This window comes from Bos taurus, chromosome 11, assembly GCF_002263795.3.
Source record: "Bos taurus isolate L1 Dominette 01449 registration number 42190680 breed Hereford chromosome 11, ARS-UCD2.0, whole genome shotgun sequence".
NCBI lineage: Eukaryota > Metazoa > Chordata > Mammalia > Artiodactyla > Bovidae > Bos > Bos taurus.
The window spans coordinates 103,279,978-103,307,054 of NC_037338.1; the positions used below are offsets into that span (position 1 = coordinate 103,279,978).

General features: G+C 55.9%; 2 protein-coding genes across 3 annotated transcripts; one reads left to right on the top strand and one right to left on the bottom strand.

Moving 5' to 3' along the window:
- The first annotated feature begins 227 nt into the window (after positions 1-227).
- On the top strand, positions 228-4,459 carry LCN9 (lipocalin 9). Of its 2 annotated transcripts, XM_010810536.4 has the most exons (7): positions 228-1,527; positions 1,662-1,798; positions 2,084-2,157; positions 2,404-2,514; positions 2,708-2,809; positions 2,949-2,990; positions 3,223-4,457. In XM_010810536.4, exons 1-6 carry the CDS (start codon positions 1,432-1,434, stop codon positions 2,966-2,968), a joined length of 540 nt encoding a protein of 179 aa, XP_010808838.1. In that variant the 5' UTR covers positions 228-1,431; the 3' UTR covers positions 2,969-2,990; positions 3,223-4,457. The 2 variants fall into 2 exon arrangements, with proteins under 2 accessions (XP_010808838.1, XP_024855525.1); XM_024999757.2 differs by having other exon boundaries at positions 2,949-4,459.
- A 15,283-nt stretch (positions 4,460-19,742) lies between these two features.
- Positions 19,743-24,174, bottom strand: SOHLH1 (spermatogenesis and oogenesis specific basic helix-loop-helix 1). Its single transcript, XM_024999616.2, has 8 exons — positions 24,017-24,174; positions 23,528-23,665; positions 22,958-23,105; positions 22,381-22,499; positions 22,192-22,289; positions 21,309-21,495; positions 20,806-20,876; positions 19,743-20,210 (listed from the first exon to the last, which is right to left on the bottom strand). Exons 1-8 carry the CDS (start codon positions 24,073-24,075, stop codon positions 19,990-19,992), a joined length of 1,041 nt encoding a protein of 346 aa, XP_024855384.1. The 5' UTR covers positions 24,076-24,174; the 3' UTR covers positions 19,743-19,989.
- Positions 24,175-27,077: the final 2,903 nt, after the last annotated feature.

Genomic DNA, 27,077 nt, shown 5'->3' on the forward strand with positions numbered 1-27,077 from the left:
GGCAGGTTCTGACCATGGGACCATCAGGAGAGTTTCTTAGTTTAAATTCTCTCTTGCATCTCACTTCCTCTGTCATCCCTCCCTGCTTCCTAGAGACTGACCTTACAGAGGAGTTTTAAGTAGTTTGTGCACGGTTGTGACAGAGAAGGGTGGCCCTCTCCTCCGTCATCTCCAGGCCGTGGACTCCCCGAGGAGAGCAAACCCCTCCTTCTGCTTTTCAGCACATTTTTTAAGTACATCTTTCTGATTATAGAAATAACACCTTCAAGTTACAAGATCTGTCAGATGCGTTAAAGCATCTGGGGTGTGGGATGGGGCCGTGTGCACACATGTGAGTGTGCATGGGTACGCTTTGACACGTGCATGTTTGCACGTATGTACTTGTGTGTCCATGTCTGTCATCGTTCCTGGAGCCTAACATCCATGGCTGCGTCTCGATGGGAAGGTGACCCCGGCAGGCACGGGGGCGAGGGTGGTGGGGACAGGCCGTAGACACTCCTCTCCCGGGCTCAAGAATCCAGCCCCTTCCAGCAGCCCTGGAGGGCCCTTCAAGCAGGCATCACCCTAGACAGAGTCACAGGGCCCCAGCGCCAAAGCACCAACCCCTCAACTTGTCCCGTGGGGTCACAGACGCCTTGACCCCGGAAGGCATGTCAGAGCTGTGTTGTGGTCACAGCCATCCTCCATGACAGAGTCTGTGACCTTCCAATCAGATCCCGGGGGCTGTCGGTGTGCAGAGAGCACTTCTGTGAAAAAGTGCCTCCCGGCCCAGCCTCCAGGAATCTGGCTCATGGACCAGAGGCATCTCCTGAGACTGGGTGCTTCACTCTAACCCTAGAGCCTGGACACAGTAGGTGCCCAATAAAAAAAAATATTCTATTAACACATAAACCGTGTCTGTTCTCTAAAATAGGACTTAGCATCTGATGCCCCAGTTGGTCCAGCTCAGCCTGCACCCTGACCACCAGCCCACTTTGTGCCCGGATGCACCAGGGGAATGAGGAGCTGTCCATCGAAGCTTAGGACCCTGACCTGCACGCGTGGCTGCCAGGACCCCTCAGTGCTCTGAAATCAGAGCACCCAGGCAGGCTGGGCTGGAAGGGGCGCCATCCTCTGCCACTCGCATCTGAAGGCTCAGATAGGCCCTGGTGCCACCCGCCTCTGTGGCCGGCGTGGCTTCAGGCCAAGACACCAGCCTGTCCCCACTTCCCTTTGCGACTTCAGACCCAGCCAGGCCCCCATCTGGGCAGCAGCCAGAGCCAGTCGTTGCCTGCGGAGGACGGGGGCGGCCACGGCGGCTTTTGGCCAAGTTCCCAGTAAGCGGAGGCCTGTGCAGAGGATGCAGAAGAGCTGGGGCCGGAAACCAAGGCACAGGGAGGGGAATAAAGGGAGCGGGCAGCAGGCAGGCCAGGCGCCCACCCACTGGAGGGCATGGCGCTGCTCCTGCTGAGTCTGGGGCTGGGCCTGGTCTGCGCCCAGGATTTCAACCCCCAGCGCATCGTGCAGAGGAACTATGATATTTCCAAGGTGGGGCTGCGGTCCGGGCCCTCCCCGGGGGTCTGGATGCTAGGTGGGAGCTGCATGCCCACGACCTGGCTCCGGGAGGGAGCAGGCACCAAGACGTGAGGATGCCCGCACCCACCGCGACCTCTGCCCTCCAGGTCTCTGGGACCTGGTACTCCATCTCCATGGCTGCAGACAACAGGAAGCGGATAGAGGAAGATGGAGACCTGAGGATCTTCATAGAGGGCATTCAGGTCGTGGAGGACGGTGGTCTCAAGCTCAGTTTCCACTTCATGTGAGTGTTGTCCCCATCCTCCGGAATTGGGGAGCACGGAGGCCCCCATCCACCCTGCCCCCCTGCAGTCTCACCCCAGGCCCCACCCATGTGGATTGGCGTCTGACCAAGCTGGGGGTGAGGGGGCGCTGTATGTGGGGCAGGGGGCACCGGGTAGGGGGCAGCAGAGTGCTAAGGCTGGGGCAGGGGTTCAGGGGACGTGGTGAAGGTGTGGGGAGGAGTGGGGGGCGCTGGTCACACGCGGTCAGGTGGGGCTGCGCTGTGAGCATCACCCCTGGGCTCCAGGTTGCATGCAGAGTGCACGGACGTGGCCGTGGTCTGCGGCAAAACAGGCAAGAGCGGGGAATATACCATCAACTGTAAGTGGACCCTTGTCTGACAGCCCCACTCCCGGTGAGCCCCGATTTAGGGGTTTATGGGACTCCCTGATAGCCGACCCCAAAGCGAGGAGGGTGGGCCTGGCCTGTAAAGGGCGGCGGGAGGGCAAGTGGGGGCCCGTGCATGGGGAGCTCTGGAGCACCAGGGGCCCCGCCGGCCCCTGCACCCTCGAGAGTCTGTGGTGCGGGCCCCAGGGGCTGCAGGCTCTGAGCAGAGCTTCTGTGCAGACCTGGGGGAGAACAGCCTGCGGATCCTGGAGGCCGACTACCAGCGTTACGTCATCTTGCACATGCGGAACTTCAGGAATGGGACGGCCACGCAAGTGCTGGCACTTTACGGTACCGTGTCCCGGGGCTCCTCCTTGCTTCCCACGGCCCCATCCCCGGGGAGGTGCGGGTCTGGCCACGCCCTGAGGTGCCCGCAGCCCGTGGCATGATGTGGCGGGTGCCCACCTCGTCCAGGTGCCCCACACCTGCCACTCCTTCCCCTCGCCTCCCCTCCCCACACGGCCCCAAACTGTTGTGTCCACAGGACGGTTCCCAGAGCTGAAATCCAGCTTCCTGGACAGATTCCACAAAGCCTGCAGATCACACGGACTTGGCCCAGAAAAGGTTATCCCCTTCAGCAACCAGGGTAGGCGTCACTGCCTTCCACGCCAGCAGCCTGGGCCAGCGAGGCACTCAAGGGGATGGGGGTGGGGACGGAGCCCAGGGCCTGGGGTGGGGCAGGGACCTCAGGCAGTCCCTGTCTGAGAACCTGACTGTCTTCCCAGATCCCTGTTACACGAGGTAGAGGCGCCCATCCAGGCCTTCTGGTGCGTGAGCTCAGCTGGGGGCTGGCCGGGCGGCAGAAGAAGCCGGAGGGACTGTGGGGGCCCCTCTCCAAGCCCATCCCTCACCCTGCATGCGAGGTTCATCCTGCCCCCAAAACGGGGAGCCTCCTGGGGTGGTGGGGGCTGGGCAAACATGCCTGCCTCCGGGTCTGGGGTGGCTGTAACGCTGGACCGCAAACCGGGCCCCAAAGAGCAGCAGCTCGTCTTCTTGCAGTTCTGAGCCCAGAGTCTGAAATCCAGGCGTGAGCAAGGCTGAGCTCCCTCTGGAGGCTCCAAGGCCCCTCCTGCGTCTCCCAGCTCCCCGGGCCCGTAGCCGCATCACGCAGTCTCAGCTCCTGGTCGCACTGCTCCTCCTCTGGGTCCGTGTCTCTCTCCTTCCGTCTCTTTTGAGGACACATTGTTGGAGCGAGGACCACTGGCCTTCTCCAGGACAACCTCATCTCAAGATCCTCACCCTTATCCCTTCTGCAGAGAGCTTTCCCTAAACAAGATCCCATTCCCAGGTTCTGGACACTGAGATCTGAGGGCAGACGTCTTGTTGGGGTTGGGGGGACTGTCCACCACACAAAGGCTCCTCCTCCAGCTGACCTCCCCTCGCAGGAACTGGCCTGGCCCCTGTAAGCTCACCGTGTCCTCCTGCAGGGACTGGCCCGCCAGAGCGTCTCTTCTGAGAAGCAGGGGCCTGCAGGCCCCTCTGATGAGGGTCTGCGAGGTTTGGGGGGAGGGGTCCCCAAGGTCATCAACCAGCCCATGCGCCTCTCTACTCCCTTCCCTCTGATACCAGCGACCCCTGCCCTCACCCCACCTCTTGGTGAGTTCACTGGGAGGTCCTGAGCAGCCCACAGTTGCTTCGTGGGTTAAAAGTTGACTGTCCACTGGGCATCCACCCGAGAGACATGAGATCATGCCCACACCACGACCTCTGGGCAGCTCTGCCCAGCGTCCCCCAGCTGTGACAGCCCGGGGCTCCCTGTGGACCAGCAGCCGAACAAAGTGTGGTCGAGCCTCACACCAGAGACCACGCAGACGACGGGCCTCCAGGGAGTCAGGTCGAGTGAAAGCAGCCAACCTCCAGGGCTCGGTTTCCAGGGACAAAACCACAGCCATCTCAGGGGGCAGCGGCGGGGGGGCCCTGGAGGAGGGCAGGGCTCTCACGGGCCGGAGGCTCTGGGCAGCGGCGGACACGGCTGCCGGGCAGGAAGGACAGAGAATCTGCAAGGATGGGTGGTACCCACCCCAGCACGGGTGGGGGCAGCGTGCTGCCCCATGGCCCTGCAGGAGGTCGGCATCAGGTGAGGGGATGAGGGGGACTGGGAGCTCTCTGCACACCTGCCTGTGAATCCCCAGTGCTGCAAAATAAAAGGTTAAAAAGAGAGAGCGTTGGTCCTTCCTTCCCAGAAAATGTTACTAGGCTCCTCCCCCTCCCCAGGGCCTGGGGCGCTTCCCACCAGCCCCGGCTTCACCGGGGCCCAGCCCCCACCACCCCCCAAGGCCCCTGCCCCCACCCCAGGGTTCCCTCTGCCTCCCCAGCCTGCCCTCTGAATAGGGACCAGACCACCCCCGTGTGCTTGCCAAACCCCTACCTGCCTGCAGTGCAGCTCAAGGGGGAGCTGCAAGGCGGGTCAGGGGGCACCACCCCAGGGTGAGGAGGAGTTGGTCCCATCCCTCCCCCTGCAGGGGCGCACAGCCTGCTGCCCTGGAAACCTTGCGGATGGGGGCCAGGGCTGCGTGGAGGACCAGGAAACCCACCCCGCCCAGGACCACTGTCTGTTCAGTTGCTGAGTCAGCTGCCCTGGGAACAGGGCCCCAGGCGGCGGGGATGGAGAGCTTTGAGTCCCTTCCTAAGAAGCCAAATGCAGGACAAGGAGACTCCATCTGGATGGCCTGGAGCCTGGGGAAGAGCACACTCTCATGGGCCCGGCCCCCAGCTCCCTATCTGGAACCCCACTCCAGCCTGCTGGGCCATGGCAAGGGACACGTAGGAAGCTGCCCACGTGGCTGGGGCCTGCTGGTGTGGAAAGCTGGTGTCTGGGGAGAACTGGGGCAGCCCAGAGGGACGCTTGGGTGGGGGCTCATGACTCTGGACCACAGGAAAGCAGCATCTCCTCCAGAAGGAGGCTCAGAGGGGAGCTGAGCCCAGAGCAGGGTGTCCCCAAGCTGCTGGCTGTCTGAGCCAGGCTCTGGAGCTCTGTGTGGGACTGGGGCTGCCCACTGCCCAATGCAAACCCAGAGACTCCCAGGTGGAAGGAAACAGGTGCAGCGGGCAGCGAAGTTGGAGCCCACAGTCCACAGTCAGAGCACAGGGGTGAATATCCGGAGGAAACTCTAACTTGAAAAGATACACGTACCCCAGCGTTCACCGCCTCACTCTTTACAGCAGCCAACGCACAGAGGCGACCTAAATGTCCCCCTGCGGGGATAAATAAGACGCACACACATACAAGGGAACACTTATTTAGCCATTAAAAAGAATGACATAATGCCATTTGCAGCAAGATGGATGGAGCTAGAGATGATCATACTAAGTGAAGTAAGAAAAAGATAAATATCATGTGGTGTCTCTTGTGGAATCTAAAAAAATAAATGAACTTATTTACCAAAGAGAAATAGACTCACAGACATAGAAAACAAACTTGTGGTTACCGAAGGGGAAAGTGGGGTACATAATTTAGCAGTTTGGGATTAAAATATACACACAGCTATACATGTTGCTGTTCAGTGGCTAAGTCGTGTCCAATTCTACAGACTCCACGGTCTGTAGTCCGCCAGGCTCCTCTGTCCATGGGGAATTCTGAGCAAGAACACTGGATTGGGTCGCCATTTCCTCCTCCAACAACTATATATAAGAGACATGGGTTCGATCCCTGGGTTGGGAAGATCCCCTGGAGGAGGGCATGACAACCCACTCCAGCATTCTTGCTTGGAGAATCCCATGGACAGAAGAGTCTGGTGGGCTACGGTCCATGGGGTCATAAAGAGTCAGACACGACTGACTTATATTGGCTGCATATATAAGACAGATAATAACCAGGACCTACTGTATAGCAGAGGAAACTATATTCAATACCTTATAAAAACCTATAATAAAAAAACTGAAAAAAATATATATAACTGAATCACATTGCTGTCCACCTGAAACACTATAAATACACTATACTGCAATTTTTTAAAAACTAAGTTGCTTGACGATGGTTCAGTTCAGTCGCTCAGTCGTGTCTGAGTCTTTGCGACCCCATGGACTGCAGCACGCCAGGCTTTCTGTCCATCACCATCTCCCGGAGCTTGCTCACACTCATGTCCATCGAGTCGGTGATGCCATCCAACCATCCCATCCTCTGTCGTCCCCTTGAACAGTATGAAGAGGCTTGAGGACAGTAGGTAGAAAAGACATCCAGTTGCCCCAGAGTGCCAGTGGGGTCTTAAACAGGAATGTTCTTCTCAGCATCTGTATTCGTTTTACCTGCTATGATGTGAAAGACTTTGTTTCCAGGAGAGAAGGACAATGGTAGCCCTGACAACCCCCCATCCGGCCCTACGTGGCCCCACCTGAAGGTGCCCATTGCCAAGGCAGCTGGGCCAGAGTCAAGCACCCAGAGCGTTGGACAGGATGCCAGTGGCAGTTTTGGAGGCTGGGTCCGGCAGAGGCAGGGGGCATTGATGTCCTGAGCTTTCTGGACTTGTGAGCAGGGGTCCCCAGGACCCACGCCCACTAAGCCGCATGAGTTACTCCTGGTCGGGACTCTGCCAGTCCAGTGCGGGTGTGGGCAGACTCCAGGGCGGAGGCAGCCCCGGGGGGCTGGTGGAGTGCGGTGGGTCAGACCACACGGCTGGCTGGGGGAGGACAGGAAGGAAGGACGGCTGAGCCCTCCCGCCCAGCCGGGCAAGAGGCACCCAGGCATGCAGCTCTTTCATCCCCGATCCCCCACACCTTTCCTCTCCGGAAGGGAGCGGCCTTCTCTCTCAGCCTCGGGTGGCAGAGGGCAGGAGGAAGGACCCTCCGGTGGGCTTTGTCCAGACCCAGAGCCGGCCCGACGGGGCCTCTGGCTGAGCAGGAGCAGGGTGCGGAGGGCCGGGCCCCACATGGGTGGGCCTGAGGGCACGGAAAGCATCGCAAAGCCCCGTGATGGGGGAGAGGAGGCCAGGAAATAGAGGCCAGCCGCCCCAGGCCACGCCTGAGCTCCAGACACCGCCCTGCAGACACGGCTGCTAGAAAGAGGGCCAAGTTGGAAAGGCCTAGGTTCGATCCCTGGTCAGGAATCTAGACGTCCCACGCCACAGCAAAGAGTTCACACGCTCAGAACTAAAGATTCCGCATGCTGCAACTAAGACCCAGCACAGCCAGAGAAATCTTTTTTCAAAAAATGAAGAGCATGTCAGCAACCATAAGCAGGATCCAAAGGCCTGATGTGCACTGAACTGGAGCCTCGTGGAGAGAAGGGAGCGACACAGGCCAACACACACACACCCCCAAAGAAATGATCAGAACACTTTAAAGAAATAACGGAGAAACAAAAACCCAAACTTGATAAAGGACAATGTTTGGATTCTAGACACTCGACAAACTCCAAGCAATGCAAACCACTGTCAGGCCCCCTGAAACTCAAAGGTAGCATCACGCAGGAAACTCTGGCTTCGCTTTTCCTCCGAGATGACGGAGGACGGAGGATGAGAAACCGTCCCTGGAAAGTGCCGATGGGGTAAACAGACCCTGAGCCAGAGTTCTAACCCAGGAAGTGTCCACTTCTCCAAAGAACAGGGCCCCGCGATGGAGGCCGTCGGCTCTCGCCCGTCCCCCAGGGCCGCAAGCTGGAATCCGGGAGTGAGGCTCCAGAGGCCTCTCTGAAGGCCTTGCTACAAAGCCAACAGCGAAAAACAAACCGCCCAGTTTGAAATCGGGCAGCAGGTGGGAACAGACACTTCACAACAGGAGGCAAACGAATGGCCAACAAGCCCGTGAGAAGGTGCCTGCCATCACTAGTCACCAGAGAGGTTAACCCAAGCCAAGGTGTCCTCCGACGTCACACCCACTGGAACAGCTAAAATTAAGGGCTGACTCACCCCGTCTCCGCAAGGATGCAAAATGAGCATTCTGGAGTGCTGTCGGTGGGGATACCACATGGTACAGCCACTCTGGGAAAAGCTTTTGTAGTTTTTAATAGAAGCACATCTGCTCAGGGTCCAGCGATTCTACTCTTTAAATATTTAATTAACTATCTAGTCATTCCTTTAGTATTGAATGTTTGTTTAGTATGCAACACTAAATATTCAGTTTTGGTCCACAAATAAATGGAGTTGTAAGTCACTAAAGGACTTCCAGATTGAGGGCGGGAGGAGAAGGCGGTGACAGAGGATGAGATGGTTAGATGGCATCACTGACTCAGTGGATATTAATTTGAGCAAACTCGGGAAGATGGTGAAAGACAGGGAAGCCTGGCATGCTGCAGTCTGTGGGGCTGCAAAGAGCTGGACGCGACTGAGCGACTGAACAACACCAGAGGACTTCTACGGGCGAGAGTCAAAGGCCACAAGGAACCCAAATGTCCACTGACAGCAAGATGATCCGAGCAACAGCACAGGACTGCTGCTCAGCAGTGAGGATGGCCTGACCACAGCTCTGTGTGACGAAGAGGAACATGGGTGTGCCCACGAACGCCACCCACACTGGAAAGGAAGACATAAAATTACCTGTTTGCAGATAACACAATCTTTTTTTTTTTTTATGGTATATTTCTCCATCTATTAGTGTCCTCTTTGATTTCTTTCACCAGTGTTTTATAGTTTTCTATATATAGGTCTTTAGTTTCTTTAGGTAGATATATTCCTAAGTATTTTATTCTTTTCGTTGCAATGGTGAATGGAATTGTTTCCTTAATTTCTCTTTCTGTTTTCTCATTATTAGTGTATAGGAATGCAAGGGATTTCTGTGTGTTGATTTTATATCCTGCAACTTTACTATAGTCATTGATTAGTTCTAGTAATTTTCTGGTGGAGTCTTTAGGGTTTTCTATGTAGAAGATCATGTCATCTGCAAATAGTGAGAGTTTTACTTCTTCTTTTCCAATTTGGATTCCTTTTATTTCTTTTTCTGCTCTGATTGCTGTGGCCAAAACTTCCAAAACTATGTTGAATAGTAATGGTGAAAGTGGGCACCCTTGTCTTGTTCCTGACTTTAGAGGAAATGCTTTCAATTTTTCACCATTGAGGATAATGTTTGCTGTGGGTTTGTCATATATAGCTTTTATTATGTTGAGGTATGTTCCTTCTATTCCTGCTTTCTGGAGAGTTTTTATCATAAATGGGTGTTGAATTTTGTCAAAGGCTTTCTCTGTATCTATTGAGATAATCATATGGTTTTTATTTTTCAATTTGTTAATGTGACGTATTACATTGATTGATTTGCGGATATTGAAGAATCCTTGCATCCCTGGGATAAAGCCCACTTGGTTATGGTGTATGATCTTTTTAATGTGTTGTTGGATTCTGATTGCTAGAATTTTGTTTAGGATTTTTGCATCTATGTTCATCAGTGATATTGGCCTGTAGTTTTCTTTTTTTGTGGGATCTTTGTCAGGTTTTGGTATTAGGGTGATGGTGGCCTCATAGAATGAGTTTGGAAGTTTACCTTCCTCTGCAATTTTCTGGAAGAGTTTGAGCAGGATAGGTGTTAGCTCTTCTCTAAATTTTTGGTAGAATTCAGCTGTGAAGCCGTCTGGACCTGGGCTTTTGTTTGCTGGAAGATTTTTGATTACAGTTTCAATTTCCATGCTTGTGATGGGTCTGTTAAGGTTTTCTATTTCTTCCTGGTCCAGTTTTGGAAAGTTGTACTTTTCTAAGAATTTGTCCATTTCTTCCTCGTTGTCCATTTTATTGGCATATAATTGTTGATAATAGTCTCTTATGATCCTTTGTATTTCTGTGTTGTCTGTTGTGATCTCTCCATTTTCGTTTCTAATTTTATTGATTTGATTTTTCTCCCTTTGTTTCTTGATGAGTCTGGCTAATGGTTTGTCAATTTTATTTATCCTTTCAAAGAACCAGCTTTTGGCTTTGTTGATTTTTGCTATGGTATCTTTTGTTTCTTTTGCATTTATTTCTGCTCTAATTTTTAAGATTTCTTTCCTTCTACTAACCCTGGGGTTCTTCATTTCTTCCTTTTCTAGTTGCTTTAGGTGTAGAGTTAGGTTATTTATTTGACTTTTTTCTTGTTTCTTGAGGTGTGCCTGTATTGCTATGAACTTTCCCCTTAGGACTGCTTTTACTGTGTCCCACAGGTTTTGGGTTGTTGTGTTTTCATTTTCATTCATTTCTATGCAAATTTTGATTTCTTTTTTGATTTCTTCTGTGATTTGTTGGTTATTCAGCAGCGTGTTGTTCAGCCTCCATATGTTGGAATTTTTAATAGTTTTTCTCCTGTAATTGAGATCTAATCTTACTGCATTGTGGTCAGAAAAGATGCTTGGAATGATTTCTATTTTTTTGAATTTACCAAGGCTAGCTTTATGGCCCAGGATGTGATCTATCCTGGAGAAGGTTCCATGTGCGCTTGAGAAAAAGGTGAAATTCATTGTTTTGGGATGAAATGTCCTATAGATATCAATTAGGTCTAACTGGTCTATTGTATCGTTTAAAGTTTGTGTTTCCTTGTTAATTTTCTGTTAGTTGATCTATCCATAGGTGTGAGTGGGGTATTAAAGTCTCCCACTATTATTGTGTTATTGTTAATTTCTCCTTTCATACTTGTTAGCATTTGTCTTACATACTGTGGTGCTCCCGTGTTGGGTGCATATATATTTATAATTGTTATATCTTCTTCTTGGATTGATCCTTTGATCATTATGTAGTGACCTTCTTTGTCTCTTTTCACAGCCTTTGTTTTAAAGTCTATTTTATCTGATATGAGTATTGCTACTCCTGCTTTCTTTTGGTCCCTATTTGCATGGAAAATCTTTTTCCAGCCCTTCACTTTCAGTCTGTATGTGTCCCCTGTTTTGAGGTGGGTCTCCTGTAGACAACATATGTAGGGGTCTTGTTTTTGCATCCATTCAGCCAGTCTTTGTCTTTTGGTTGGGGCATTCAATCCATTTACGTTTAAGGTAATTACTGATAAGTATGATCCCGTTGCCATTTACTTTATTGTTTGGGGTTCGAATTTATACACCATTTTTGTGTTTCCTGTCTAGAGAATATCCTTTAGTAGTTGTTGGAGAGCTGGTTTGGTGGTGCTGAATTCTCTCAGCTTTTGCTTGTCTGTAAAGTTTTTGATTTCTCCTTCATATTTGAATGAGATCCTTGCTGGGTACAGTAATCTGGGCTGTAGGTTATTTTCTTTCATCATTTTAAGTATGTCTTGCCATTCCCTCCTGGCTTGAAGAGTTTCTATTGAAAGATCAGCTGTTATCCTTATGGGAATTCCCTTGTGTGTTATTTGTTGTTTTTCCCTTGCTGCTTTTAATATTTGTTCTTTGTGTTTGATCTTTGTTAATTTGAGTAATATGTGTCTTGGGGTGTTTCGCCTTGGGTTTATCCTGTTTGGGATTCTCTGGGTTTCTTGGACTTGGGTGATTATTTCCTTCCCCAGTTTAGGGAAGTTTTCAACTATTATCTCCTCAAGTATTTTCTCATGGTCTTTCTTTTTGTCTTCTTCTTCTGGAACCCCTATGATTCGAATGTTGTAGCATTTAATATTGTCCTGGAGGTCTCTGAGATTGTCCTCATTTCTTTTAATTCGTTTTTCTTTTATTCTCTCTGATTCATTTATTTCTACCATTCTATCTTCTAATTCACTAATCCTATCTTCTGCCTCTGTTATTCTACTATTTGTTGCCTCCAGAGTGTTTTTAATTTCATTTATTGCATTATTCATTATATATTGACTCTTTTTTATTTCTTCTAGGTCCTTGTTAAACCTTTCTTGCATCTTCTCAATCCTTGTCTCCAAGCTATTTATCTGTGATTCCATTTTAATTTCAAGATTTTGGATCAATTTCACTATCATTATTCGGAATTCTTTATCAGGTAGATTCCCTATCTCTTCCTCTTTTGTTTGGTTTGGTGGGCATTTATCCTGTTCCTTTATCTGCTGGCTATTCCTCTGTCTCTTCATCTTGTTTAAATTGCTGAGTTTGGGGTGTCCTTTCTGTATTGTGGCAGTTTGTGGAGTTCTCTTTATTGTGGCTTTTCCTCGCTGTGTGTGGGTTTGTACAGGTGGCTTGTCAAGGTTTCCTGGTTAGGGAAGCTTGTGTCGGTGTTCTGATAGGTGGAGCTGTATTTCTTCTCTTTGTTCAGTCGCACTGTGGGGAGGGAGGGAGGGATGCTGCAAACAAATAACACTGGCGAGCGCTCGCAGTGCCTCAGCCACATTGGGTCTGCCCCCGCTCACGGAGCGTGTAGCCTCCCTGCCCACACTGCTCGGGCTCTAGGTTGTTCCGCCGGGAACAATCCGAGGCTGGCCCTGGGTTGCATGTACCTCCCAGGTCCAAGCCGCTCAGGTTCAGGCACTCGGGTAGTCCTCAGAGGCTCAGACTCAGTTGGGCCTGAGTTTTGTGCTCTTCCCAGGTCCGAGCAGCTCAAGTGATGAGGTGTTTGGCGAGCGCCAATGCTGCGACTTATCGCCTCCCCGCCACTCGGTTATCTGGGTGTAAAACCAGCACACCTTCTCAGGCAGATGTTAACCGTCCATACCCCCAAGAAGTTTTAGTTAGCAAAGAAGCCTGCTTACAGTTTTATAGATAATGTCTCTCTGGGGCTGCGATTGCCCCCTTCCGGCTCTGGCTGCCTGTCACCGGAGGGGGAAGGTCTGCAGCCGGCTATCTCTGTTCAATTCTTTGTTCCGTGCGCGGGCCTGGCGGTGTCTTAGCTTGGGGCTGGCTTTTCGCGTGGTAGATATCCCACAGTCTGGTTTGCTAGCCCAAATTATTTCGCTCAGATAGTGCTCAGGGTATTCAGGCCAGATTCTTACTCTAAGCGATGCAGCCTGCGCTGCGCCTCCCTGCCCAGCCCCCGCTTGCTAATGGCGCATGCAGGCGTCTGCGCTGCTTCTCCACTGGGGGAGTTACCGTAGGACTCGCAATCTTCGAGTTTTAATTGTTTATTTATTTTTTCTTCCTGTTATGTTGCCCTCTGTGCTTCCAAAGCTCGGCACAGATTCGGCAGTGAGAAGGTTTCCTGGTGTTTGGAAACTTCTCTCTTTTTAAGACTCCCTTCCCGGGACGGAACTCCATCCCTCCCTCTTTTGTCTCTTTTTTTGTCTTTTATATTTTTTCCTACCTCCTTTCAAAGAGTTGGATTGCTTTTCTGGGTGCCTGATGTCCTCTGCTGGCATTCAGAAGTTGTTTTGTGGAATTTACTCGACGTTTAAATGCTCTTTTGATGAATTTCTGGGGGAGAAAGTGTTCTCCCCGTCCTACTCCTCCGCCATCTTGGCTCCTCCCTCTCGGATGTTGGCCCAGATAACACAATCTTATGTGCAGAAAAGCCTTAAAGATCCTACCAAAAAAGAATTGAGTACTAAGAAAAGAATTCAGCAAACTTGCAGGACACAAGGTCAGCACATAAAAATCCGCTCTGTTTCTGTACACGGATAATAAAGAAAATTTGCAAACGAAATTGTGAAGACAATTCCATTTACAATAGCATCAAGAAGAGTGAAACACTTAGAAATAAACTTAACCAAGGAGGCAAAGACTAGGACACTGAAAAACAATGCTGAAAGAAATTCAAGATGCAAACAAATGGAAACACGTGCTAGGTTTGAGGATTGGAAGACTTCACATTGTGAAGATGTCAGTACCGCCCAAGCCTTCAACAGTTCATTGCAACCCCTATCAAAATCCTAAAGTTTCTTTTTCTTTTTTTCAGAAATAGAAAAACCCATTATAAAACCCATATAGATCCCAAGAAATAGAAAAGCCCGTTTAAAAATTCTTATGAGAACTCCAGGGATGCCAAATAGCCAAAACCACCTTGGAAAGCAGGGCAAAGTGGAAGACTCACACTTCCTGGTTTCAAAACCTACTACAAAGTTACAGTCATCAAAAGAGTGTGGCACTGCACAAAGACAGACTACAGAGTAATGCGGTAGAGCAGAGGGATCAGAATCTAACCCTCACTTCTATGGTCAAAGGCACTGCATAAAGACAGATTACAGACCAGCGTGGCAGAGCAGAGGGGTCAGAATCAAACCCTCACTTCTATGGTCAAATGTGTTTTGACCAGGGTGCCAAGACCACTCAACAGGGAAAGAACAGTCATTTCACCAAACAGTGTTGGGAAAACTGGATCTCCACATGCAAAAGGATAAAGGTGGACCCTTACCTTACATACGTACAAAAGTTAACTCAAAACGGCTCAAATCGAAGAGCTAAACTGTAAACCTCTTACGTCCACCACTTCTAACGGGATGGCTCCGTGGCATCAAGCACGTTCACATCGCTGCACACTGGGTGCTAAGACGCAGGGAGAGCTTCGTAACTGCGGGTCATGCCAAGGTTTCTTGAATATGAAACCAAAAGCACAGATGATAGAAAAAAAAACAAAACTGAACTATGTTAACAAGGAAACACAGAATGGGAGACAACTTTCGCAAATTCTGTATCTGATAAGAGACCAATATCCAGAATACATAAAGGTCTTTTCCAACTCAGCAAAAGACACTTACTCCTTGGAAGGAAAGTTATGACCAACCTAGACAGCATATTCAAAAGCAGAGACATTACTTTGTCAACAAAGGTCCGTCTAGTCAAGGCTATGGTTTTTCCTGTGGTCATGTATGGATGTGAGAGTTGGACTGTGAAGAAGGCTGAGCACTGAAGAGTTGATGCTTTTGAACTGTGGTGTTGGAGAAGACTCTTGAGAGTCCCTTGGACTGCAAGGAGATCCAACCAGTCCATTCTGAAGGAGATCAGCCCTGGGTGTTCTTTGGAAGGAATGATGCTAAAGCTGAAACTCCAGTACTTTGGCCACCTCATGTGAAGAGTTGAGTCATTGGAAAAGACTCTGATGCTGGGAGGGATTGGGGGCAGGAGGAGAAGGGGCCGAAAGAGGATGAGATGGCTGGATGGCATCACTGACTTGATGGACGTGAGTCTGAGTGAACTCTGGGAGTTGGTGATGGACAGGGAGGCCTGGCGTGCTGTGATTCATGGGGTCGCAAAGAGTCAGACACAACTGAGCGACTGATCTGATCTGATCTGAACAGCAACAGCAACATTTAAAAATGAGCAAAGGACTTGAATAGACATTTTCCCCAAGAAGACATACAAATGGCCAATAAGTACTTTAAAAAAAAGGGTCAAGATCAATAATCATTATGGAAATTGAAATCAAGCTATCACTGCACACCCACTAGGGTGGCTGTTATAAAAACAAGCGTTGATGACAACGTGGAGAAAACTAGAACCCTCCTGTCAGTGGAAGTGAAAACCAGTGCAGCCGCCACGGGGCGCAGTATGGCAGTTTCACAAATAAACACAAGAGCTTTTAATTGATCCAGCTATTACATATCTAAGCACACACCCCAAATAATGGAAAGCAGGAACCCAAAAAGATATTTGCCCACCCAGGTTCATAGCAGCACTGGTCACGCAACCAAAAGGTGGCAACAACCCAGATGGCCACAGACAGACAGGTGAACCCATGTTGCATGTAACAATATTTATTCATAAAATATTCACAATGGAATATCATTCAGACACAAAAAGTGAGAAACTCTGACACAGGCTTCTTTACCGTCTCAACCACCAGGGCCTGTAAGAGGTCCCTCAGTTCAGTTCAGTCGCTCAGTCGTGTCCGACTCTTTGAAACCCCGTGGACTGCAGCACGCCAGGCCTCCCTGTCCATCACCAACATCACCGGAGTTCACCCAAACTCATGTCCATCGGGTTGGTAATGATATCCAACCATCTCATCCTCTGTCATTCTCTTCTCCTCCTGCCTTTAATCTCTCCCAGCATCAGGGTCTTTTCAAATGAGCATCATGTGGCCAAAGTATTGGAGTTTCAGCTTCAGCAGCAGTGCTTGCAATGAATATTCAGGACTGATTTCCTTTCGGATGGACTGGTTGGAATTCCTTGCAGTCCAAGAGGTCCCTAGAGGAGTCAAATCCATAGAGACGAGTGTAGACGGTGGAGCCCAGCGGCTGGGGGAAGAGAGAAGAGACAGTTTTTTGTGGGGACACAGGGTCAGTCTGAGGAGATAAGAAAGTTCTGGGGAGCTAAGAAAGTTCTGGGAGATGGATGTGGTGGTGGTTATACAATGATGTGAGTGTGCCTGATACCCTAGATCTGCAACCTTCATTGTAAAGCAATTATCCTCCAATTTAAAAATACATATATATATTTAAAAAGCGGTTGAAACAGTAAACTCTACATTAGGTATGTCGTATCATAATGAAAATGAATTTAAAAGTAATGTGGATGAGTCTCACAAACATAATATTCCACACAGAATAACTGGACACAAAAAGATATGCCCTGTGATACTGCTTTTGTGGATTTCAAATACATGTAAAATCAAAGTATGAGAGACTCCACCACATATGAGAGCCATTCCAACAGCCGCGCCGGGGACCCCGGGAAGCCATATGCATCCTGGTGACAGGAGTCTCTATGCAAAAGCCAGGTCTTCACTTCCTGGTCTAAGGTCCACTGGGTCAGTGGCTCGGCCACCTGCACGCTTGCCACACTCACACCCACACCACTGGAGGACACAGCAAGGTCCGAGGCAACCAAAGGCTCCTACTGGGAGGACGTGAGCAACGCGGGCGGACCAGCCCTCCGGAAACAGCCCACTGGAGCGGAGATGCCTGCAGACACAAGACCAGCCTCACGCACGGGCCAGGGCCAGCGGGCAGCCTGGGGCCAGCACGCACGGCTGGATGAGACGCATGCAGGACACCTGAGTCTCCATCCTGCCAACCTGCGAGGTGGAGGCTGAGGGAGCCCTGGGTTTGGACCTCAGGGCCGCCAGGCTGGGGGCCTGCAGGGTCACTTGGACAAACACCCGTGGAAGGCCCGCAGCCAGCCCCCGGACAGGCTGGTCTCCTTCTGACCACCTGTCCAGGGGCGGCTCCCGTGCTGCTGCAGAGCTGGCTGTGGTATTAAACAGCTACCCACGGGCTGGCATTTTCAGGGCTACCCTGGCTTCCGTGGTCTCTGTGGTGGCTGAGCAAGTTGGGCACTCTTGACATGAATGCCCGCATGTGGCTGAGGTCACCTAGGCCCTGGGACAAAGAGAAAGCTGTCTGCCATGTGGGCAAGGACACAGGGGTGCAGGGGCCTCAGACAGGTCTGTTTCAGAAGGTGGCCTCCACAAGAGCTTTTGTTCCTGCGGAAAATTTGCATCTCAGGAAGCTGTTGTGACCCTGCCAAGGGGCCTGCCCGGGGCCCTGGGCGACGTGGTGTGGAGCGGTCAGGAGCTGACGTCTGGAAGCACGTGGCCTCATCAGGAGACCTGCCTGAACTGGAAACACAGAGGCGGCCAGCTGAGCCCTGGCCACCTGCGGAGAACACCCTGGGGCCTGGGGAGGACAGGGAGGGCGGCGCCGGAGGAGGGGGCCACAACCGGGACCCGACCCACCACCAGCACTCTGGGCGCGACCTCGCGTGACCCGCCAAGCCTCACCCCACATCTGGGAAAACAGGCAGGGATGCGGTGAGCCCAGCACATGGCACTCCGGCCCCTCCGCGGCCCCTCCGGTGCCGGCGTGCTGGCTCAGGCCCCCCTCACAGCACCGCACTCCACAGGCCCAAGCGGGCTCAGCCCCGATGCCCCACACGTGGACCATGACTTGGGCTCCCGGCAGTCACCGACCACTCCCAGCTTCCCCCATCGGCAGCCTCTTTAAGCCTCCCTCACGCACGCTGGTCCCCACTGGACTTTGTCATTCAACCTAAGAGAGTGCCCCAACAGGAGAGCTGCTGGGCTCCCCGGGTTCACTGGAGTGTGAGTTTGAGGGTTCCCTCCTCACGGATGGATGTGTCCTTGCCAAGAGGAGGTCACAGCCTAGTGGAGGGCAAAGGACCCTGGGACCACAGCCCCCTCCCCAGTAAGTGGAGCCTTCCAGCCCCTGAAGGGCAGCAGAACCCGCCCCCTCCTAGCTCTGCGGAGAGCCTCCAAGCAGGCCATGCTCCAGGGCAGGACCTGTGACCAGAGACGGCGTGAGTCCTGGGTGGCACTGGGCACCTCGACCATGACACCAGCGAGTAGTGATCCGTGGTGGCCGCCAAGTTCAAGGAGCAGGGTGGGCAGCACAGAGGGGCGGGGGAGGCAAGCTGGACCGAGGGTGCTGGCCGACGGCTGGTCAGCCCCAGGACAGCCAGCTGCCTGCCACCGAGGCCTGGCCGCACTGGCCCGAGCTGAGGGATGGGTGGGCCTGGGAGATGGTGCAGCCCCAGGGTGCCGGGGTCCCGCTGGGCCTGGCAGAGCCTGCTGTGTCCTGGGGCCAGGCAAGCAGGACCCCCTGGGGTCGGGGGAAGGAGAGTGGATCACCTTGAGAGATGGGAGATTGTGCTGAGGCCTCCCCAACTCACAGAATTAGCCAGTAATCACCGGCTGGCTGATTTTCTAAACTCACCCCCAGACACACAATTGCAGCCAACAAGATACGCAATCAGCCTCGCTGATTTGGTTCAGCGAGGGCCAGAGAAGTGGAGGGGGCGGAAAGCAAGCAGTTTCGTGGACCCCAGCTCCTCGGCTCCAGCGGTCTTGACCAGGCCAGGCAACAGCCTGGGTTCTCCCCTCCGTGGGGGGGCTTTCTCTCCACTCCCCCCAGGCAGCTGCAGCGAGAGAGGCCAGGTCCCAGCCACCAGCCCGGGGTGGGGTGGTGGGTCGTCTAAAGCGTTCAACGCAGCAGCTTTGTGTGTGCAGCCCCAGGGCCCAGGGCGGGTGCAGATTTGGCGGGCGCTGCCCTTCCTGCCACGCTCCTCCCACAACAGCCCAGGCACCGCTGTCAACCCTGGCCCAGGACCATTTCTAGCACCGGCTCCAGCCCCCCGTCCCCAGCCATGGGATCGAGGCAGCACAAGCCTACCACCTGCGGCAGGGTCCTATCCCTCACCTTCTAAGCGTCCAAGTAAGACGTCTAAGGGTCAGGGTGCGTCCACCTGTCCCCCTGGGGCCTCAGTCAGGCTTCTGAAAGAGCTGAGCCCCTGTCCCATCCCCCTGCCTCCCTCCTGGGGTGTTGGGTTAAGGCTGCCCAGAGCTCAGATAGGGTTCCTCCAGGTGGGCCCAGAACCCCGAGTCTCCAGAAAGGGACACGCAGAGGCCAGAGAGGAGTGAGCCCCTGACCAGCCTGGCTCAAAGACTGGCACCACCTTCACAGTGGCTGAAAGGTAGCGGGACTCAGACAGGGTCACCCTGCCATACCAGAGTGGAGGGGCACTCCTCCCAGGAACCCAGTGCTTCCCAGATCCCGGGGCGGACGGGAACAGCTAGGAGTCCAAGCGTTAAAAGCCAGGCAGCCTCTGCCCCGGACCCCCAACAGGCCCCGTGAGGGGAGCACCGAGGCCCCCACCTCGAAGACAGAGGTCCGTCCTACCCCGGCACCTCCTGGCCTAGAGACAGGCCTCCCCGATGGATGTCTCTGGAGCTCCTGGGACCAGTATTGCAGGGGCAGACAGTCCCACACCCACCTCTCGGGGAGCAGGCCCAGGACACAGGAGTCTCAGTCCAGGGAGCCCCTGCCCCCGCCAGCCCCAGCGCCGTTATTTAGAGATCGCACAGGCCGGGAACCTCACAGAAACAAACCCAGGCAGGCGCCCGCACTGTGAACGGAACTGGTGCCATGTGCCCAGTGAATCGCATCAACTGCACAAAAGCTACACAAGCTTTGCTTCCTCCAGGAAATCGCTCTCCTCTTTAATCCTCAGCCTCCGCTCCCCACCAGCCTTCGCTGGAATTAGACCACAGCTGCAGCCCAAACCCAGAATAAAACCCCGCCCGAGTGTGTGGCACGTGCTGCCGAAAAGGTCCCGTTCCCCTGGTCTCAGCAGGCGAAGAAGTCGGGGAAGATGCTGTCCACCTCATCCCGCAGGACTGGGCTGGAGCAGCTCCCATCCGAGCCCCACGGCTCCAGGGGCCCGTCCGGGGACTCCTCCTGGGGGCCAGACTCGGGGTCTCCCAGGAAGCCCGGCTCGAGCCTGTCCAGCGGGCTGTTCCTGGTGGCTACCCGAGAAGGGGCGCCGCTGCCTCTGCCCTCCAGGGACCCTGGAAGCAGATGGGACGTGTCAGCAGAGCAGACAAGGACCCCAGGACCCATGGTGGGCAGGGTAGGGTCAGCGTAGAGAAGATGACACCCTTCCCCCCACCCATCTGTCCCACCCCACCAAGAAGTCCCCTGCTCATCCTCAGAAGGGCCCCTGACCAGGTGGGTGGGCCCACTCCTGCTGGCCCTGCTCAAGACCCCTGGGAGGGCCAGAACCAGGGAGGTGCACCCCCTCCACGCCAGATCCTGCACACGCTCGACTCACCCCGCACCCACGTGCCTCTGTGGGCACGAGTTCTTGGGGGAAAGCTCTGAAGCCGACTTGCAGCCACCGACACCCAGCACTCACACACTCTCACCCACAGATGCCCACCGCCGATCAGCATGCACCTCACCTGCCATCCCCCCCACCGACCCAGGGGTCCCCAAAAACACCAGCAGAGAAGGGAACGAGAACTCAGATGCAGACACTGGAAGCTTGGCGTCACTCGGCAAGCTGGGGCCCATCTCCCCACGGTCCCAGCTGCCTGCCCCCAGCCCTGCCTGAGGACCAACCCAGGCTCCAGGTTGGGGGTGGTAGGAAAGCGGTCCACTCACCCAACCACCAGTCAGGCCCAGGGCTCAGCAGAACAGACGCACCATCTGCCACGTCACATCCCGACACAGACCTGGACAGGACGAGAAGGAAGCCCCACCCCGGTCGTCCCAGGTGGACCCTGGGCCTTGCACCTCGAGAGGAGGGCGTGGGCCCGGAAAGGCAGCTTACTGATGGGCTGCTCCCTCCCGCCGGACCCTGCCCACCCAGCCCGCTGCCAGCTCCTCTCCAGCCCCCCGAGAGCTCTCAGCCCACGCCCCAGCTGGTGGAACTCACAAAACACAAACTCATTTACCATCAACCAAAACAGACGACAATTAGGGAGACAGTAGTGTTTCCCAACACACACAGACTACAAAGCCACACGGCAGAGTCTGGCCACCCGGGCACAGCAAGGACGGGACGGGCAGAGACCTCCTGGGCAGCGGGTCCGGGCAGCCGGGGCCAGGGGCGGGGGTCTGGGAGGAGGCCTTGGCAGCTCATGCACACGCACCCGGGCACCCACCTGGAGTCCGGCATCAGGGCCTTGTCAGCCCTCGTAGTGGGGGGCCCCGCCTGGCCCAGGCAGCTCCGGGGCTCCTCACTCACCAGTGGGGAAGGGGACTGCTGCGAGCGGACCGGCCACAGAGGGGACGGCCTCAGGACCTTGGGGGGTCTCGGGCCTGGGGACTGGGGGACGAGGCTGGGTGACTCTACGAGGGAAGCAAGGAGTGGGTAAAGAAGAATGAGCCCCCCCCCCCAAAGAAGACCGCAGCCCCTGCCCATTGCGTCCCGCACAGGGAATGCCTGAGGCTCGGGAACCTGGTGCCAACAGGCAACCAGGAGAAGGTAAGGGTCCAGAGCTGAAGCACTCCACACCTGAGGCCAGGGAGGCCGCCTGCAGGACGTGGCCGCTCGGCCTCAGGCCAAACAGGTGCGGCTCAGACCCCAGGACCCTCACGCTCCACCGCCTCCTCTATCTCCAGGACCCGTCTACCCTGCTGTGTGACTCCTCCATCCCCACACCCCGTGTACAGCTCTCAACTTTCCCTGGAGGCCCAGCTCTGCTTGGAGAAGAAAACGGTAACCCACTCCAGTATTCTCGTCTGGAGAATCCTACGGACAGAGGAGCCTGGAGGACTACAGTCCATGGCGTCGCGAGAGTCGGACACGACTCAGCGACTAAACCACCACCAGCTCTCCTGCCGGCCCTGACCACAGCAGGACCCCTCCCCGCCTGGGTGGGCACGCACAGTCTCGCCTCCTGCGGCACTCGGGAGCGGCAGTCATGGTCCGGGGAGCCACCCACAGCTGGGTGTCCAGCACAAGGGGGACGTGGTCATCGTGGCGGCCTCATGCACCTGGCTGTGGACAGCATGAGGGGAGGACGGGGACCCACTCACACTCACCAGGCAGCGCTGGTGGCCTGTCCAGCATGTCGGCCACCCCCGACAGGGCCTCACCCTCGTCCACAGCCGCAGCCTCACAGCTCGGGGGGGCCTGATGACTGCATGGTGTGCAAAGACAAAAAGAGAGCCTCTGAGTGGTCTGCACGCACCCCCCCCCACCATGGCCCCCGGCCCCACGGGGACACTGACATCACACTGGATGTTCCTACGCCGGCGTCCGGGGCGCCTGCCGGGGCCTGACTCGCCAGGGCCAGCTGCAGGACATCCGTCTGCCATGCGAGCCACGGCTCCTTGGAGGAAGTGAGAGCCTGAAGCGGAGACAAACAGCAGAAATGCAACCGAGACTGTCAACCGGAAAACACGCACGCAAGGCAGGCTGTGGTCGGCCCTGGACAGCCCGCCTGGGGTCGCAGAGATCCACCCTGAGCACAGACCCTGTGCTCCGGACTGGGGGGAGGGAGGCTGAAGTTGGTGCCCCCCCGGGGGAGGGGGGTACTTTTACCTATGCCAGCTTTGGCACCATGGGCGATGGCAAGGGATGTAAGTGGAAACCACAGTTCATCCCCTGGGTTCCCAGAGGAGGTGTGATACGCAAACGGAGGTGTGTCTACTGGAAACAGCAGCCCTGGGCATGCGGGGCGGGGACGCCAGGGAAGCCAGGCCGCCCAGTGGTCAGAGCTGCCGGGGGACAGAGGGGGACTGGGAGCAGGGAGATGCCCATGGCTCCTCCGCAGAGGGCTAACCCGGCGGTCACAGGACGACTCACAGCCTGCTGCTCCCAGCCGGGCACCAGGGTGCCTGCCAGCTGGAGGAACTGCACTGCCATCTCCAGGACCGAGGCCATGTCCTCCCGCCGGCCGTCAAACCGCGGCAGCAGACCCCGCAGGTGCTCACAGCTCAAGGAGATCCGCTTCCTGCTCGCAGAGAAGGGACCCCCGACTGTAGGGTTGTCTGGCTTGGCCAGGAAACGAGAGGACAGCCCCAGAAAGCCTTGAGCCCTTCAGGAACCAGGTCAGAGCACTGCCCTGGCCCCAGGGGCCCTGGACCCCAGCTGCAGGCTTAGCAGGGCGTCTGCCACAGGCCACCACCAAGCCTAGACCACCACCCCTGCCTGGAGCGGGGACCAGCCCCAAACGTACAACCTCGAGTGGCCCTGAACTTCACGTCAAAGAAAGGGCTGCACTGGTGGCCCTCCCCCAGCACGAGGGCTATATTTACCTTGAGAACTCGCTACAGCGTGCCCTTACCAAACAGCTGTCTGAAACTAGGCGGCGGGCGCAGACCTGACCTCCTCGGACCCCCGCCCCCACCGCGCGGCCGCCACGACGGCCCCCACCTGCGCTCCCTCTCGCTGAGCACGTTCCGTGGCAGGTGGGAGCCGGGACCCTCCGCCACCGCAGGCCCCTTGGTCTGGCCCGAACCCTGGCCAGGGTGGTCCTCGCAGCAGACCTGGGTGCTCGATGGGAAAGGGCCACTGCCGCGAGAAAAGACACGAGCGCGGGGCTCTGTGACCCCAGAAAACGCCCCTAGCGCCCAGAAGCGGTGATGAACGTCTTAGAGGGGGTGGGCTCAGGACAAGGGCCTAGAACACGGCCCTGTAGGTCCTGCCTCTTGGCACCCCTCTGTCTTCCCCCCGCAACCTTCAAAGACCCGGGGGTCGGGGTGGGCCCCAAGCGGGCCCTGCTGGGTGGGGCTAGGACTCAGTTTCATTTCAATTGGAAAGAAGAGTCGGGCCCGGACCACCACCCGCCCCCCACCCGCCCAAGCATCCCTGGGCAAGGGCGTCCCAGCTGACCCCCTCCAGCAACCGCTCCCCAGTTCTCACCTGCATCCCCGGGAAACTCGCGGAACCCCAGCGCGGGGCTCAGGAGCCCGGGACGCCATGAGCGCGCGCACAGCTGCGGAAGAGAGCCGCAAAGCCCTGGACCCTGCCACGTGCGCCCCGCCCCACGCACGCCGTCCTCCCAGCCACGCCCTCTCACGTGCGTTCTACCCGCCCCCACGTGCTTCCCGCCGGGACGGAGCCTGCCCCGCCCCCGCGTGCTCTGCGCCACCTCCACCCCGCTGCCCTACTTCTGCCCCCCTTCCTGCGGTGAGGTCCCTCTGTTGGAGAAATTGCCAGAAAGGCACACCTGGGTTAGTGCCCAAGATGGACAGTCCTCCCCCACCGCTTCCAGCTGGGCAGCCCAGCTTCCCACTGGAGTGGGGGTCTCCTCTCACCTGCCCACCGTGGGCACCCTCAGGTGCCAGTCCCGAGCTGGGGCTCTCCCCTGAAGGATCTCGCAACTGAGGGTGGGGGGCAGGGGGCAAGGACTGAGGGTGGAGGGAGGGGCCGGACGGGGTCCATCAGGGTGAGGACCGAACTGCACAAAGCTTCTCAGGGAAGGAGCCCAGGTGGGTTCCTGGGCTGGCAAGTGGGCCTGGTGGGCAGGGAGGACCGCCTCTGTGGCAGGAAGCGTTGGTCTTACCTGAGAGCGGAGGAGGGAACTACAGGGCCGGGGGGATTAGAGGAAGGTTTTAGGATTCTTGTGGGCCCCCTTGGAGGCAGGGGTGAGAGGCTGGGGGAGCTACATGCAAGAGGAGCTGGGAGGCTGGTCAGCAGAGATCGCGGGACTTCGGCTGGTTAAGGATGGGCAGAGAGCCTTCACCCGCCTCTGAGGGCCTGCAGGTGCCCCTACCCCAAATCTCATCCTTGTCCAGGGGCGTTCTGCCTAAGCCAGTGCCACCACTGACCTAGGAGCCAGGGGCATCCCCACACCTCCCAGGCCTGTCTCTGATCCCATCCACCCTCTCTCTGCCCTCCCTAGCTTCTGGCTTACTGCAAGGCTGGCTGGCCTTCCTGCCCCTTCCCCCTGGGCCGTGGCCCACCCGCCTGCCCTCTACCTGCCCTCTGATTTTCCTGCCCTGACAGGGCCCTTGGCTCAGGCCTCGCTGCACGGAGCCGCTGTCTCCAGCAGGTTGGTGCGGGCAAACCTCCCTTTGCCCACTCCTGACGCTCAAGTGTGAGTGGCTGGGTCTCCAGGCCTGTGCTCCTTGCTGGATCTCTGGGGGCTGGCCCAGTGCTGGGCGTGCGGCCCACTAAGTCCGGTGGAGGGATGACGGAAGAAGGGAGGGAGGGAGGGGAAAGTGGAGACGCCGCCTCTTTCAAGGAGGCAGACTTCTAGCAGGAGAAGAGGGTACTAAGTCCTTATTTCAGTCGGGAGGATGTCAGAGCTCATGCTGAAGGGGGCTGCTGGGGACGTGCGGGGCCCTTCCTGGGGGAGGCCACGGTCGGGGAGACCTCATCTCCCAGGAGGGGAAGCAGAAGGGAGCTGGGGCAGGTGTCCCTGCGGTGAGTGGAGTCCACCCCAGGTGGTCGTCCTGGGACAGGGCCAGGGGCCAGAGCAGAGCCTCTGTCCCAGGAAAGTGAGAAACCTGTCTGCAACTGAGGAGGGGCTGGGGGCTACAGGAGGGTGTCCTCAGGTGGACTGTGGACCTTGGGGACGCCCGGAGATGGCTGAAATGTGGCCCTGGAGGTCCTGAGAGCTGATGGCTTGGGCCTGACTCTCCAACCCTGCTCAGCTCCACAGCCTGAAGGCAGCACGGAGGAGGGGCCGGTCAGCGCAGGCCAGGCCACAGGTCAGACGCTGGAGGACGGGTGGGGGCCATGACCCAGGGCCTGCGGTGTCAGGCCATGCAGGAGAAGAGGGAGGAGGCCAGGGCCTGGGATGAAGCGGGCGCTGAGCAGGGGACCCAAGTCACAGTCGACGGCGATGCTAAGAAGGTGTGTGGATCTGATGTCAAGTCTGGGAGCAGGGAGACCCGGTTACGCCCAGCCCACAGCTTGGCTTCTGGGCTGAACCCAAGAAAGGCTGGGGACGGTCAGTTCTGCTAGCACCTAGGGTCCGGGGTTTATCGGAGGTGTAAGGAGAAGCCAGGCTCCGTGCCCTGGGAGTGTTCCTGGTGCCCAAGGGAGGGCGGTGCTGGAATAGACCCCACGGAGAATATTGGCTGAGAGTGTGCAGGGGTCCCTGGGCCAGGGGGGCCGGGGGCAGGTGGGCTCCCTGCTCCCGGCTGGGGATGGATGGACAGGCCGGTGTTTTGGGGCTTGGCTCCTCCATGGCAGAGGGAAGCTGTGTTTTGTTTTCCTTGATGATGTCAGGAATGTTACCAGGCTTGTCTGTTTCCCATCACTGACAGAGCCGGCTAGTCATCTCCTTGACCAACCAGCAGGGCACCTCCAAGGGGTCTGTAAGATGGACACACACTGGCGGGAGTCCTGCTGGGGGTGGGGCGGGGCTGGGGCAGGGGTGGGTGGGACCGCTCAGGAGGGAGCAGGGAAAGCCCCCAGGGTGCAAGACTGCTGGTGAGCCGGTTGGGGGTGCACGCTGCCCTCCGGAGGACTTTGGGGCGATCCATGCCTTCACGGAGTGCCCCCTCCAGGAAAACCATGATGTTGAGCTTGCCATCTCCTGGGAGTAAACAGAGATGGGACCTCAGGAGCAATGCAGGCGTCAGGACCGCAAAGTACCTGCCATGCGCCCTCCCAATCAGCGGGTCCAGCCCTGCCCTGGCAGCCCCTACCCTGACCTCCTCAGGGGGGTGGGTTGGTGCCCAGGGCCTTGAGAAGAGCTGCCTGGGTGGTGCTGGCTCAGTGGCCCCTGCCCCATCTGGCGCCCCAGCCCCTCGCCCTCTTTTCAGAGGCTGCTCTCTTGCCCCTGTGTCTGTTTTTCTGCCTTTGCTTCTCTCCATGCTCCTGGTTCATTCACTGAGGGTGAGGACAGACCTGGGGGCTCTACCTGTAGGACTCTGCATGGGGTGCGGGGAGGGACCCGGAGCCAGGATGTCCGTGTTAGCCTGTGGTGGGTGTCACCAGTCAATCCCTCTGCTTCCTGAGCATCTTCCCT